The 15,101-nt window shown below is 45.5% G+C and overlaps 3 protein-coding genes and 1 pseudogene across 18 annotated transcripts in view; 3 read left to right on the top strand and 1 right to left on the bottom strand.

Moving 5' to 3' along the window:
- NEK4 (NIMA related kinase 4) overlaps positions 1-7,050 on the top strand; it is a 49,687-nt gene extending 42,637 nt beyond the window's left edge. For all 10 annotated transcript variants that reach the window (XM_032290163.1, XM_032290166.1, XM_032290164.1 and 7 more), the window contains one exon: positions 5,998-7,050. In XM_032290163.1, coding sequence (XP_032146054.1) covers positions 5,998-6,090 — 93 coding nt within the window. In that variant the 3' untranslated portion in view covers positions 6,091-7,050. The remainder of the gene's footprint in view (positions 1-5,997) is intronic.
- Positions 6,222-8,288, top strand: LOC116559401 (annotated as a pseudogene). The gene has a single exon (XR_004272442.1). The product of XR_004272442.1 is annotated as a nucleophosmin pseudogene (transcript).
- Positions 8,289-10,017: 1,729 nt separating this feature from the next.
- On the bottom strand, positions 10,018-12,696 carry SPCS1 (signal peptidase complex subunit 1). 4 transcript variants are annotated; one of them, XR_004272441.1, is made up of 4 exons: positions 12,091-12,696; positions 11,780-11,839; positions 11,602-11,688; positions 10,018-10,499 (listed from the first exon to the last, which is right to left on the bottom strand). XR_004272441.1 is itself a non-coding variant. In XM_032290155.1 (4 exons), exons 1-4 carry the CDS (start codon positions 12,638-12,640, stop codon positions 10,374-10,376), a joined length of 717 nt encoding a protein of 238 aa, XP_032146046.1. In that variant the 5' UTR covers positions 12,641-12,696; the 3' UTR covers positions 10,018-10,373. The 4 variants fall into 4 exon arrangements, 3 of the variants coding, with proteins under 3 accessions (XP_032146046.1, XP_032146047.1, XP_032146048.1); XM_032290155.1 differs by having other exon boundaries at positions 12,197-12,696; XM_032290156.1 differs by lacking the exon at positions 11,602-11,688 and having other exon boundaries at positions 12,197-12,696.
- GLT8D1 (glycosyltransferase 8 domain containing 1) overlaps positions 12,396-15,101 on the top strand; it is a 12,542-nt gene continuing 9,836 nt past the window's right edge. The window contains exons 1-2 of one of the 3 annotated variants that reach the window (XM_032290152.1): positions 12,396-13,032; positions 13,524-13,752. The gene's annotated coding sequence lies outside the window, so the exon portion shown is untranslated. The remainder of the gene's footprint in view (positions 13,033-13,523; positions 13,753-15,101) is intronic. The other 2 variants (XM_032290151.1, XM_032290154.1) reach the window with 2 other exon arrangements.

Below are 15,101 nucleotides of genomic sequence, written 5' to 3'. Positions count from 1 at the left end.
TTTCTTTTTTTTTTTTTGAGATAGTGTTTCACTCTGTCACCCAGGCTCTAGAGTGCAGTGACGCAATCTCGGCTTACTACAACCTTTGCCTCCTGGGTTCAAGCCATTCTCCTGCCTCAGCCTTCTGAGTAGCTGGGATTACAGGTGCGTACCACCATGCCCAGCTAATTTTTGTATTTTTAGTAGAGATGGGGTTTTGCTATGTTGACCAGAGTGGTCTTGAACTCCTGACCTCAAGCAGTCCACCCACCTTGGCCTCCCAAAGTGCTGAGATTATAGGCATGAGCCACCCTGCCTGGCCTATGCAAAAATTTCTGATGAGATATTTTCCCCAAATGGCATGTAATTTTTTTTTCCTCGGAATTTTATCAACTACTTTTTCTTACTGATCAAAAAGTTAAATTACTACTAGTTTCTCTTTTAGTTTTGCTCTAATACATGCTTTAAAAGTTTAAACATCTCTAATGTTTTTGAAAATAACTGCATAAAACACACTAAATGATTTCAAAAGATGGGTCTCAGTGTCTGTCTCATTTGACACTTCCTTAGTATCCGGAATAAATTAATAGAAGTAAAAGTAATATAATTTTCAAATAATTCATACATACTGGAAGTCTTAGGAAAAGCAGCTTCTAAATGCAAGGACTAGGAGGTTTACTCATCTTACTTGTTATATGTGTTTCTCCTCATGGAGTAACTGAAGAGCTTTCTGGCTTGTTTGTGCAACTTTAGTTGGTAGGAAAGCATATAAAAAGGGCCAAATCTTCTTGGCTTCCATTCTGGAGAATGTTTCCAATACCCCTTTTTTATGGTAATATTCGAAGACTGGCTTTGTTTGGGCTTTGTAAGCCTTCTTGATAACCATCTCTGGTTTATCATCCTCAAGCTGAATGAGAGGCTACCCAGTCAATCATCAATGCCCACAGTTGCGGGAGGGTTGAATTCAATGTTGTAGACTTGGCCACTGGTGGGATGAATTGTACTGTTTTGATTAAACTCTCTACTCTGTTTTTTTTTTTTTTTGAGACGGAGTTTTGCTCTCGTTACCCAGGCTGGAGTGCAATGGCGCGATCTCGGCTCACTGCAGCCTCCGCCTCCTGGGTTCAGGCAATTCTCCTGCCTCAGCCTCCTGAGTAGCTGGGATTACAGGCACGCACCACCATGCTCAGCTAATGTTTTGTATTTTTAGTAGAGACGGGGTTTCACCATGTTGACCAGGATGGTCTCGATCTCTTGACCTCGTAATCCACCCGCCTTGGCCTCCCGAAGTGCTGGATTACAGGCGTGAGCCACAGCGCCCGGCCCCTAACTGTTTTTTTTATTTTCTGAGATGGAGTCTCGCTCTGTCGCCCAGGCTGGAGTGCAGTGGCGCAATCTCAGCTTACTGCAACCTCCACCTCCCGATTTCAAGCAATTCTTCTGCCTCAGCCTCACAAGTAGCTGGGACTATAGGTGTGTGCCATCACGCCTGGCTAATTTTTGTATTTTTAGTAGAGATGGGATTTCACCATATTGGCTAGGCTGGTCTCGCACTCCTGACCTTGTGATCTGCCTGCCTGGGCTTCCCAAAGTGCTGGGATTACAGTTGTGAGCCACTGCACCCGGCCAACTGTTCTCTCTTTATATATTTTTTTATATATGTTATCTTTACATTTGTAAGGTTACCTTTCAGTGTGGATCAGTAGATGGGTACTGAGGCTTGAATGCAAACTAAATTCTTTGCCACATTTATTACATTGGTAAGGTTTGCCACCTGTGTGAGTCCTCTAATGTTGTGTTAGCTATGAAGTGCAACTGAAGACTTTGCCACATTTATTGCATCTGTTAGGTGTGCAGTGAATTCTCTCCAGTATGAATTTTCCAATGTCATGCAAGGTGTAGATTTTGATTGAAAATTTTGCCACATGCATTACACTTGTAAGGTCTCTCTCCAGTACGCATTCTCTGATGGTTGGTTAGGTGTAACTTGCACCTGAGGACCTTGCCATATTCACTATATTTGTAAAGTTTCTCTCCAGTAGGGATTAGAAGGTGGGCCATAAGTCCTGAACATATGCTAAATGCTTTTCAACATTCATTATTTGTTAAGGCTTCTCTGTACTATGAATTATTTGATGCTGTGCAAGGCATGAAAGTTGACCAAAGACCTTGCCACATTCATTACATTTGTAAGGTTTCTCTGCATTATGACATCTCTTTTGATTGGTTGGGGAAAATTTGTGCCTGAAGTTCTTGCACACTTATTACATTTGTAAGGTTTCTCTCCAGTATGGATTACAAGATGGGCAGTGAGTCCTGAACACTCTTTAAATGCTTTGCCACATTTGTTATATTTGTGAGGCCTCTCTCAGTATGAATTCTTTGATGTTGTGCAAGGTTTAAATTGCTATTAAACACCTTGTCACACTCACTACATTTGTAAGGCTTCTATCCAGTATGAGTTCTCCAGTGTTCTACAAGGTGTGGATTGCAACTAAAGACCTTGCCACATTCACAGCATTTGTAAGGTTTATCTGCAGTTTGGATTACTTGATGGTTAGTAAGGCTTGCAGACACTCTAAAAACTTTGCTGTCTTCACTGCATTCATAAGGTTTTCCTCTAATATGTGCTTTCTTTCCTTGTGGGAGTAATGGGAAATCAATAAAATCATTTACAGCTAGTGCTCGACTTACGACCACGATTGGTTCCGACAGACTGGTCGTAACACGATTTGGTCATAAGTTGAGTAGGCTATATGTACAGTACTGTGAAATGATGTTATAAAAATCTTTAAGTCATATTTTATCATAATTTTCTTTCATTATTGTTATATATCATAATTTTCTTTGTTCATTTTATGCCATTTGTATCATCTTGCCGGGCGTGGTGGCTCAAGCCTGTAATCCCAGCACTTTGGGAGGCCGAGGCGGGTGGATCATGAGGTCAAGAGATTGAGACCATCCTGGTCAACATGGTAAAACCCCGTCTCTACTAAAACTACAAAAAATTAGCTGGGCATGGTGGCGCGTGCCTGTAGTCCCAGCTACTCAGGAGGCTGAGGCAGGAGAATTGCCTGAACCCAGGAGGCGGAGGTTGCGGTGAGCCGAGATCGCGCCATTGCACTCCAGCCTGGGTAACAAGAGCGAAACTCTGTCTCAAAAAAAAAAAAAAAAAAAAGAAAGAAAGAAAAATAATTGATTGGTTAACATCAGGTTACTCCAGATGAAACTTCACATGACGTCAGTTGAAACTGGCCTGTTTGGAAAATTAGGCTGTTAGCTCATTCAGTCTCTCAATTACTTGAAAGACCAGATGACAGCTCAGTTTCAGTTTGGTGAGCATGAGTGACTCCATTATGATTTTTAGTCTGGACTGTTGGGCCTAGTGTTATGGGATCTTTGGGGTGTCACTTTTCTGGCCAGAAACATCTGTGGCTGATGACGCCTTTGCCTGAGTTTTGCTCAGGCCCACTGGGCTTGTTCTGCCCATGGCCTGGCATTGCATTCAGCTCATATTACCAGCCTGTATTCCCTGCCTGCCAAGGGAGAGTCAGGCGTGGAGCAGCAAGGGGTGTGAGAGTGAGTATGGTGTCCAGCAACTGCACAGTCAGACACTCCAGCTGCTGCAGTGGGGTGGGCATCTCCAGGTGCCAGCATGGGCACTGGCCCTCTGTGAGGCTACAGCCAGACCAGGTGCACCTCAAGCAGCTTCCACTGCTGGCACCGGGGAGCACTGGCGAAGCTTGGAGATGCCAGGAACCACAGGGCCCCAAAGAGGGTTAGTGTTGTGGGATTTTTGGGTATCACTTGGCTTGGGGAGCTCCCAGGTCTGGGCTTCTTGAAGGGCCACAGCTCTTCTCTCCTCTTCACATGCAGCATGGTGAGAAAGTGGCATGTTTCAACCCCTAACATGTTTACATTACAGTTCTTTTAGCCTCACCTTTCAGTGGGTCCCGAGTTCTTGTCCTGTGACCAGGAAGAGATACAAAGACAAGTGAAGGGTAAGGAAGACAAAGAGGAACTTTATTGAGAGAACAGCTCAGAGGAGACCCATAGAGGGCAGCCCCTTTCCATAGCCAGGGTGGGTGTCTCATATGCAGCTTGTCATCTTGATGAGTGTTGAGCTCCTCAGCAGAGACGATATGCAGGCTAATGCCAAGCTGCCCTCCTCACCCCCTCAGCTTGCCTCCGCCATCCTGTGCTTGTTGGAGCCCAAAATCTGGAGGGGGACAAGGCTGCAGGGGGCTGGCGTGTCATAGCTACCCCTGGGCATGGCCTGGTTACCTGCTTTGGGGACACAGGGCACAGGGTTCCATTAGTGCCACTGCTGTTCCTGCAGCTGCTCCTGCCATCGCTGTTCACACCTCCCTGCAGCTGCCAGCGTGATGGTAGTGGCTGTTCCTGATGGCTTGTGGCTGCCATCACTAGTGCAGGAGTTTAGTCCAAAACAGTGGGCTCCTATAATTTTTATTTTAAAATTCATATGCCATATTCTCTTAGCACCATTTCCAGAGACTTTAGTTTGTTTTCTTGAGTTGAAGCCATGCTCTGTAGCCCAGGCTGTAGTGCAGTGGCATGATAATGGCTCACTGCTCCAAGAAGCTCTGTAAACCTCCTACCACTTCAGTGAAACTGGTGAAAATTACTTTAAAAACTATTTGGCCAAGTACCATGGTCAGTGCATTGTATCAGTAGGTTCATAGTATCTGTTTAACATGCTAGCTGTTATTTTAATTTTGAACAGTTCTTTCAATAAGCACACATTGATTGTCACATAGTACTTTTTTATTACTAGTCAGATTGAATTTTATGTATGCTAATGGTATGGAAAGGGGTCAGGGAAGTGCTAGGTACAGGAGGGCATGATCTGTGGCTCCACCCTCAGGCCTGTGCCCACAGACCTTAGTGAGAACAGGCACTCCTGCCTTTACACCCAAATGTTGCATTTCCCAAGACCACCCTGGCCTGCCACGCTCCCATTCTGTGCCTATAAAATCCCAGAGACCCTAGCAGGAACACACACACAAGAGGCTGGACGTTGAGAGGAACACATCAGCAGAAGAAGACACAGCAGCTGGACATCGAGAGGATGTTGAAGGACGCATGCCAGTGGAAGAGCACACTGACAGATGCCAGCATGCCAACAATCCTTCGACTGGCAGAACGAGGTGGAGTTTGGCCAGAGCAGTTGAAGGAGAATCCCCCGCTGAGCGGCCGGATTCCAGGGGAAAACCGTCTCCCTTCCAGCTCCCCCATCTGCTGAGAGCTACTTCCACTCAATAAAACCTTGCATTCATATCCCAAGCCCACATGTAATCCAATTCTTCCAATAAACCAAGGCAAGAACCCTGGGTACAGAAAACCCTTTGTCCTTGCGATAAGGCAAGGGTCTAATTGAGCTGACGCAGGCCAACTATGGATGGCTAAACTAAAAAGGCAGCCTGTAACACATGCCACTCAGGCTTCAGCTATAAACATTCACCCCTAGACACTGCTGTGGGGTTGGAGCCCCACAACCTGCCTGTCTGCTTCCCTAGAAGTTTGAGCAGTGGGGCACTGAAGAAGCAAGCCACACCCACATTGCACGCCCTGCGTGGGGGACAAGGGAACTTTTCCCATTTCACTAAGTGGTTATTTATATGACTATTTTGTAAATATATGGGATTTACATTTACATACATATATATATTAATTTGCTGAATTATCTGTGAAATTGATTATATTTTACCTATTCTAATATTGTTGGGTTTTATTGATTCAAATAACTTTATATATGAATGCTATTACTGTTTTGGCATGAATGTTACAAATGTTTTCCCTAGTTTGTTTGCTTTTTAATTTCTTATGACTTCTTAAAAAATCTTAAAGTTTAAAATTTGTATGTAAACTGAACTATTAGTGTTTTCCTGTATGGGTTCCACCTTTGATGTCATGCTTAGAAAAGTCCTTCTTCTTAAGATTACAGAAATATCTTTTCCTACTACATACTGATTTTCGTTTTGTTTGTTTCTCAAATAGGTACGTTTGCAGGAGCACATGGGTGAAAAGTATACAGCTTACAGTGTGAAAGCTCGCCAGTTGAAATTTTTTGAAGAAAACATGAATTTTTGAGCATTTGTCCTAATCTGCTGCCAAAATTAAAGACCTATTTTCAGAGGCTTTTGACTTAAAAAGCAAGGGCGAACAGTTATTTGGAGGCCATTCGCCACTGTTTTATATCTCTTTGGGGTTTTCTTACAGAAAAGAAATTGGACAGAACAGAGTAATATGAAGCAGGATCACAAAAGAAAAAACACCTTTGGCTTTCATATTCTATTTATGAGGACACATCTGTTGTTTGTTTGATTACTGTTTACTGAGCCTTAAACCAAGTTTATAGCTACAATTTTATTTTTCTAAGGTACTAATTAGCTTAAACACAGGGCTATAAAGTACTGGATTGAAAATTTTATATTGTAATATATAGATAAAAGCGATAGGAGAAACAGATTACTTATGTCCAGTCATTATACCTGCTATCCTTTATAACCTTAGTGAGTAGTTGATAAATTATAAAATTTTTTAAAGTCAAATCACAGTTCTGGAAATAGATTTAAAGAATATGAAGTTCTAGCTAGTACCTGAGCAACTGAATTTCTTTTCTACACATTGATGGACTTTTAATATTTTATTTTCATTTAATGTAAACCTCATTTAGAGTATATACAAATTAAAACTGAGACACATTGGCTTTGTAAATCAGTATGTTTTTACATAATGGTTTTGTTAGATTTATTTTTCCATCAGTGAAAAAACATTTCTTAAACACAAATTTCATTTCCATTTAAGCAATTTGTAAGCAAAGTCCAGGTCCGCTTAGTTTTTGGATATATTTAATGCTTGTCTCTGAAGTTTGTCTTCATCTGCTTTAAGATACTGTCTTTCCATGTTTTAAATGTATGATTATATATCACATATTAGTTGTTTAATAAGAGGTAATACCCATCTAGGAAAGGAATTTTATAAAGTTAAATACAAGTCTTGAATAGTACATTCAAGGGATACCAAAAATAAATATTGCCCCTGGTATGAGTCCATCCTGAGCGGCTGTTTTTTGAGCAGTGGTCGCTTATCTCCGTCCGCCTTCTCTTCCACCTAAGTGCGTGTCGCCACCCGATGGAAGATTCGATGGACATGGACATGAGCCCCCTGAGGACCCAGAACTATCTTTCTGGTTGTGAACTAAAGGCCGACAAAGATTATCACCTTAAGGTGGATAATGATGAAAATGAGCACCAATTATCTTTAAGAACGGTCAGTTTAGGAGCTGGTGCAAAGGACGAGTTGCACATTGTTGAAGCAGAGGCAATGAATTACGAAGGCAGTCCAATTAAAGTAACACTGGCAACTTTGAAAATGTCTGTACAGCCAACGGTTTCCCTTGGGAGCTTTGAAATAACACCACCAGCGGTCTTACGATTGAAGTGTGGTTCAGGGCCAGTGCATGTCAGTGGACAGCACTTAGTAGCTGTGGAGGAAGATGCAGAGTCAGAAGATGAGGAGGAGGATGTGAAACTCTTAAGTATGTCTGGAAAGCGGTCTGCTTCTGGAGGTGGTAGCAAGTTTCCACAGAAAAAAGTAAAACTTGCTGCTGATGAAGATGATGATGATGGTGATTTTGATGATGAGGAAACTGAAGAAAAAGTGCCAGTGAAGAAATCTATATGCGATACTCCAGCCAAAAATGCACAAAAGTCAAATCAGAATGGAAAAGACTCAAAACCATCATCAACACCAAGATCAAAAGGACAAGAATCCTTCAAGAAACAGGAAAAAACTCCTAAAACACCAAAAGGACCTAGTTCTGTAGAAGACATTAAAGAAAAAATGCAAGAAATTATAGAAAAAGGTGGTTCTCTTCCCAAAGTGGAAGCCAAGTTCATCAATTATGTGAAGAATTGCTTCTGGATGACTGACCAGGAGGCTATTCAAGATCTCTGGCAGTGGAGGAAGTCTCTCTAAGAAAATAAACAGTTTGTTAAAAATTTTCCGTCTTGTTTCATTTCTGTAACAGTTGATATCTGGCTGTCCTTTTTATAATGCGGAGTGAGAATTTTCCCTACCGTGTTTGATAAATGTTGTCCAGATTCCATTGCCAAGAATGTGTTGTCCAAAATGCCTGTAGTTTTAAAAGATGGAACTCCACCCTTTGTTTTAGGTATGTGTGGAATGTTATGATAGGACATAGTAGTGGTGCTGGTCAGACATGGAAATGGTGGGGAGACAAACATATACATGTGAAATAAAACTCAGTATTTTAATAAAGTAAATAAATATTGCTCCAGAAATGTTTTCAGATGCTTTTTTTTTTTGAGAGAGAGAGTTTCACTCTGTCACTCAGGTTGGCGTGCAGTAGCATGATCTTGACTCACTGCAACCTCCATCTCCTGGACTCAAATGATACTCCCGCATCAGCCTCCCTAGTAACTGGAACCACAGTGGCACAGGCATGTGCCACGACACCTGGCCAATTTTTGTATTTTTTGTAGACAGGGTTTCACCATGTTGCCCAGGTTGGTCTCAAACTCCTGGGCTCAAGTGATCCACTCACCTCGGCCTCCCAGAGTGCTGGGTTATAGGCATGAGCCACTGTGTCCAGCCTTGTTTTCAGTTTCCGTAACAAAAAATATATCTTTCTTTCTTTGAAAATTATACACACACACACAAATACTCTAATAAAATATTCCCTTTAAAGTCACTTAACACATTTTTATGTCGAGTTTACTATGTCCCAGGTTATCTGCCAGGAGCTGGGAATATAGTGGGGAATAAAAATAGTTCCTGCCCTTTTACAGTGCTCACAGCCTGGTTTCTGATAACTCTTATTTTCATGAAGGATTTGCTAGAACTCAACTTGCAAAACCATCAAGTCCCAATGCCCAGTTGGGAGCAAATCTTTGGCAAACTTGGTATCCTTGAGCTATTCTCCTTTCCTTGCATGTTTTGGAAATCCACTTCTTTCTGGACAGTCATCAGTTTTATTTTTCTAATGTGTTGGTAAAAAATAGATACTTTTTTAGAATTAAAGGAATTTCACCAATATATGTTTTTTGAGACAGGGTCTTGCCCTGTCACCCAGTCTGGAGTGCAGTGGGGTGATCGTAGCTCACTGCAGCCTTGACCTTGTGGGTTGAAGTGATCCTTTCACCTCAGCCCTCAAATAGCTAGGATCACAGGCATGCACCACCACACCTGGCTAATTAAAAAAAAATTTTGTGTGTGGAGAGGAAGTCTCACTGGGTTGCCCAGGATGGTCTCAAACTGGGTTCAAGCAATCCTCCCACCTCGGCCTCCCAAAGTGCTGGGATTATAGGCGTGAACTACCACACGACTTCTCCCATACTTTTATTCCCATGCTGTATATTTTTGTTTAAACAAACACTGATTGTGTCTTCCCACTTTTGTTTTGTGGTTTACTTGAATGCTTAATTTATCTCACTAAATTAATTTTAAAACACATCCTTAAGACTATCAATTTTCTTCTGAATATACCTTTGGCCACAGTTCAGAGACTGATGTGATACTCTTTTGACATGAGTTCTAAAATGTCAGTAATTCTTTTTTTTTGAGACAGAGTCTCGTTGTTGCCCAGGCTGGAGTGTAGTGGTGCGATCTTGGCTCACTGCAGCCTCTGCCTCCCAGGTTCAAGCAGTTTTCCTCTCTCAGCCTCCCGAGTAGCTGGGATTATAAGCATGCACCACTATACCTGGCTAATTTTTGTATTTTTAGTAAAGACAGGGTTTCACCATGTTGGCCAGGTCTTGAACTCCTGACTGATGATCGACCCACCTTGGCCTCCCAAAGTGCAGGCCTGCAGCACTATTAATTATATATCATGAACTATCTCAAACTCCTGGGCTCAAGTCATCCTCCTGCTTTAGCCTCCTAAAAGTGCTGGGATTACACTGCACCTGGCCAGAACCATGAACTTGTAACTTCAGCTTTTACTAATTATCTTCCTTGCAGAATAATGAACAAAAGACACTTTAGACAAAGACCTTGCACTATGAGTTTTAATCGGAAACATTAAAATAGTTTAATAACTCCTAATGAATTATAAAACTTTGATAGTTACATTGTACTATCATTGATGAGGCATTTATTCTTCATCATTTACACCTGAAACTGCAAACTTGGGTTCTCTTCCTCATTTCAGAGCAAGATTATGAAGAGACGATCTAAACTACTTACATAAATCAAAACCCAACTGGGCTAGAAATGAAATATAAAGAGAACTAAATCTATACACAGCTGTGCCATAAGAGCATTAGGTGGTTTTAGCTCATATTTGGGGTATGAAAGCAATTTAGCTCATCTCACAGGAAACAAAAGCCAGGTGCTGAATCATGAAAACCTCAATTATTTTTAGCATGCCTCTTAATTTTTCTTTCGCCTGGTTTCTTGTCTTCTGTGCTGGAGTCTTGAACAGGTAACCACTTGAGAGGATGTCGGCGATAGATGGGCCATGGAGGAAGTGTCAGCTGGGCCAGAAAAGAGAAAATGCATCAATTACAGCTATTAAAAGTTTAAAAAAAATCATTATGTATAATGCCTGGTTCCGAAACCACTCCTATGCAGAGGGAACCAAAAAAAAAAAAAAAATCCATATTCCTATAAAGGTTCTGTGCCACCACTCATGCAAGATACTGTAAGATGATGGGAACAGGCTCACTGCCTACACAAATGGCTTTAAGACCTAAAAGAGAAAAGTAAGGGGCCGGGCATGGTCGCTCACGCCTCTCATCTCAGCACTTTGGGAGGCCAAGGTGAATGGATCACTTGAGACCAGCCTGGCCAACATGGTGAAACCCTGTCTCTACTAAAAACACAAAAATTAGCTGGGTATGGTGGTGTGCGCTTGCAGTCCTAGCTACTCGGGAGGCTGAGGCAGGAGAATCGCTTAAACCCAGGAGGCAGAGGATGCAGTGAGCCGAGATCGCCCCAGTGCACTGCAGCGAGAGCGGCAGAGTTAAACCCCGTCTCAAAAAATTTTAAAGAAAGAAAGAGGCTAGGCCCGGTGGCTTAGGCCTGTAATCCCAGCACTTTGGGGGGCCAAGGTGGGCAGATCACGAGGTCAAGAAACCGAGACCATCCTGGCCAACATGATGAAACCCTGTCTCTACTAAAAATACAAAAATTAGCGGGGCGTGGTGGCACGCGTCTGTGGTCCCTGCTACTCGGGAGGCTGAGGTGGAAAAATCGCTTGAACCCAGGAGGCGGAGGTTGCAGTGAGTCAAGATTGCGCCACTGCACTCCAGCCTGGCGACAGAACAAGAGTCCATCTCAAAAAGAAAAAAAAAAAAAAAAAAAAAGAAGAAAGAAAGGTGAGGGGGAAATGTAAGCACCATGAAAAACTCCAGTGAGCTTTTACTGTAAGATTATTACCCAGAGTAGCTGCCCAAAGGAAATAAGCTGTGCCCTTTTACATAGTTCATAGCATCTGACACTATTTTTGCATTCTATTTTTCCAATGATAGCAGAGAGAAACATTGGGTTTGGGTCTCACTACTGAGGTGTAACCAAACTAACCCGACTCACAAAACCCAATTGCCACTAACACCCACACACTCACAAATTTCTTACCAAACATGAAAAAGCAAATCCGGCCATAACTATATAGACAGTCCACCCGAACTGTTCAGCCACGTATCCGTAGATAAATCCAACTATCTAGAGGTAAATGAAGTATATTAAACACATTCAAACTGAGGGTTGAGGGGGGTAGGCGGGGGCGAGGGTTAAATGTGAAACCAGTACTTACTGCAGAAAAAAGAATAATTCCTTGAAACATCTGTTCAGCTAGCTTCTGGCCCTTGTAATCCTGGGGAGAAGCAGAGGAAAAAAAGAATTGGTTCCACCGCCGAGGAGATACAACTTCTGCCCTGACCTCACAACTTTGGCCCAGGGTGACCCCAACGTCAGGGACTCCCGCTCTTCTAAGGATCCGGGCAAGGAATCAAATTCTGGGTTTCCCGGGAGGAACTCAAACACCCTTACGGAGAATGGACAGGGAGATCCTCGCGGAGGAGAAGGGGACCCAGGAAGCAAGTCGGGAAAGAGGGTGGACGGTACCCATCTGGGCCCAGAACAGCGCAGCATCGGGTCGGTGCTCGGACATGGGCTTCGAAGCTGCCAGGCACAAGAGCGGCGTGCGGAGGTCCCCGGGCTGCGCCCTCACCATCTGCGTGGGCAGCGAGCTCAGATGCTCCAGCATGGCTAGCTGAGGAGGCGGGCAGCCAAGCGAAGGTGGTAGGCTGCGAGGCGAGGGAGACCGAGATTTAGGGGCCCTGAGGACCAAGGTGTGACACTCCACGTCGCCAGGCAAGCCTTCGAAGCCTGGGAGCGCGATGGCCGCGGCTCCGGAAGCGGAAGTCTCCGACTGGCCGGCACAGTCCGTGTCCCCGCCCCGCGCCATCGCTAGGCGACGTGAGGTTTTGCCGCGGCGTGCTGCCCGCGAGGAAAGCTGAGATGGTGGCGGCAGCGGCCGCATCGAGGCATTGAGCGCCCGTGAAGGGTACGCTGTCAGTGCTGTTGGGTGCCTGGAGCCGAGGCCCCGGTCCCGAAAACTGTCCTTGACATGCCTAAGCAGCCCAACGGTTGCCGGCGCGCGCCGCGTCTCCATGGCGACGGCCTTTTCTCTGTGAGGACCCCCGGCGGCGGGGCTGCCCCGCGGCGCCTGCTTGGAGCGACGGTGTAGCGGTCACAGCAACGTGCTGGCTGGACGTTGTAGGTCTGCGCGGCTGCCACGGAGCTAGAGGGCACGTGGGCTCGGCCCAGTGTGTAGGGGCCACGGGCGGCCAGACAACGGGCTGCGCCCCAGGGCCTGCGGCGCGGGCGCTGAGCTGGCAGGGCGGGCCGGGGAGCGTGTTGCATCCGCGTCTCCTCCTCCGCCTGCCGTGAGAGCACCCGCGGTGAGCCTCTGAGGGGAACGACTGGTCGGAGCCCTAACCCAGGGTACCTCTGAGCCTGGCGGGATCCCCGGAGCGTCACATCACTTCCCGATCACTTCTAAGTGTAAGGGGGCCCCTCCTGACCCTTGGAATTTAGGGGGCTACCCTAGGCGGCATCCACAAGAGAGAGAATTTCCTTGGAGAGGGGAACCTGGTCCTCGGCTGTCCCTCTCATCCGCGTGGAGGGTCCCTCATCCGGGGGCTCCCGCACTCGGCCCTTTCACAGTCTGGCCGGCTTTACTGACCCTCACAGACCCAGGCTGGGCCTTCCTGATAGAGGCCAGCCGAAGGTTCACTCAGCCTCTTTCAAGGCTGGCGTATCTGTAAATCGTAGAGTCTCCACCGTTGCCGTGAGCCAGGTGGGATGACCACGTTTTGGAGAGAAACCGATCTGAGGAACCGGGGCCTCTGGGTCCCAGCTGGCTCTCTGGCCTCCATGCTATGTATTCAGGGTTAGCCACAGACAGTGAGATTCAAGGCACTCCCGGGACAGGGTGGGACTGCTGTCCTCTTTCATGCAACCAGCAAATATTCACAGCACCTTGTTTGTGCCAGACAGCAGACCAAGCACACAGTTGTTAACAAGACCAGGCTGTTGCCTTAGAAGAGCCCAGAGCGTGTCAAGAAAGACAGCCACATCACGCCAGAAATACGTGACAGCTGGATTAGCCCTGGGAGAGGGAGGCCCAGATGTGGGAGCTCAGGGGAGGTGCAGCTCTACCTGGAGTTTGGAGGAGGCTACCTTGACTTCTGAAAGCCAAGTGGGAGCCAGCCAGATGAAAGGGTAGGAGAAAGTATTTATATATCTCAGTGCCCTTTGATCCTTGCACTTGGCAGAGGCCAAGCAGTTAACAAACAAAAAAATCCATGTTCCTATAAAGGCTAAAATGCAGACACCTTTGACACTTTTCTAACCTCATAAGGAGCCAGGACATGTAGAAGGCAGAAAGAGGGATGAGCAAGAGTTTATTCCTGTTTCCTTCTCATGCTCTGTATTTCTTAGTGTGTTTGAACAGACTTTCTGTTGTGTATATAAACATATCTGTGTGTGTGTGTGTGTGTGTGTGTGTGTGTTTGAGACTGACTCTTGTTCTGTCGCTCAGGCTGGAGTGCAGTGGTGCAATCGCAGCTCACTGCAACCTCTGCCTCCTGGCTTCAAGTGATTTTCCTGCCTCAGCCTCTTGAGTAGCTGGGATTACAGGCCTGCACCACCACACCCGGCTAATTTTTGCATTTTTAGTAGAGACAGAGTTTCACTGTGTTGGCCAGACTAGTCTCAAATGCCTGACCTCAAGTGATCCATCCACCCTGGCCTCCCAAAGTGCTGAGATTACAGGCGTGATCCACCGCGCCCAACCACTGTGGTCTTTTTTTTTTTTTTTTGAGATGGAGTATTGCATTGTCACCTGGGCTGGAGTGCAGCGGCACATTCTCGGCTCACTGCAACTTCCACCTACCAGGTTCAAGTGATTCTCCTGCCTCAGCCTCTCAAGTAGCTGGGATTACAGGCACCCACCACCATGCTCAGCTAATTTTTTGTGTTTTTAGTAGAGATAGGGTTTCACCATGTTGGCCAGGATGGTCTCGAATGCCTGACCTTGTGATCCACCCGCCTCAGCCTCCCAAAGTGCTGAGATTACAGGCGTGAACCACCACATGTGGCCCACTGTGGTCTGTCTTAAAATGCATTTCATGTGACAGCAGTTGCTGTAGAGACTTTATGGTATTTGAGATGTAAAGGGGGCCAGCGCGGTGGCTCATGCCTATAATCCCAGGACTTTGGGAGGCCGAGGCGAGCAGATCACCTGAGATCAGGAGTTCAAGACCAGCCTGGCCATCATGGCAAAACTCTGTCTCTACTAAAAATACTAAAATTAGCCAGGCATGGGTGCATGCATCTGTGATCTCAGCTACTCAGGAGGCTGAAGCACAGGAATTGCTTGAACCCAGGAGGCAGAGGTTGCAGTGGGCCAAGATTACACCACTGCACTCCAGGCTGGGCGACACAGCAAGACTCCATCTTAAAGAAAAAAAATTAGCCGGGCGCGGTGGCTCACGCCTGTAATCCCAGCACTTTGGGAGGCCGAGGCGGGTGGATCACGAGGTCAAGAGATCGAGACCATCCTGGTCAAC

Source organism: Sapajus apella, unplaced genomic scaffold, assembly GCF_009761245.1.
Source record: "Sapajus apella isolate SASKATOON/1434 unplaced genomic scaffold, GSC_monkey_1.0 scaffold23, whole genome shotgun sequence".
Lineage (NCBI taxonomy): Eukaryota > Metazoa > Chordata > Mammalia > Primates > Cebidae > Sapajus > Sapajus apella.
The sequence above is the reverse complement of the archived record's forward strand: the minus strand, read 5'-3'. Positions and strand labels throughout refer to the sequence as shown.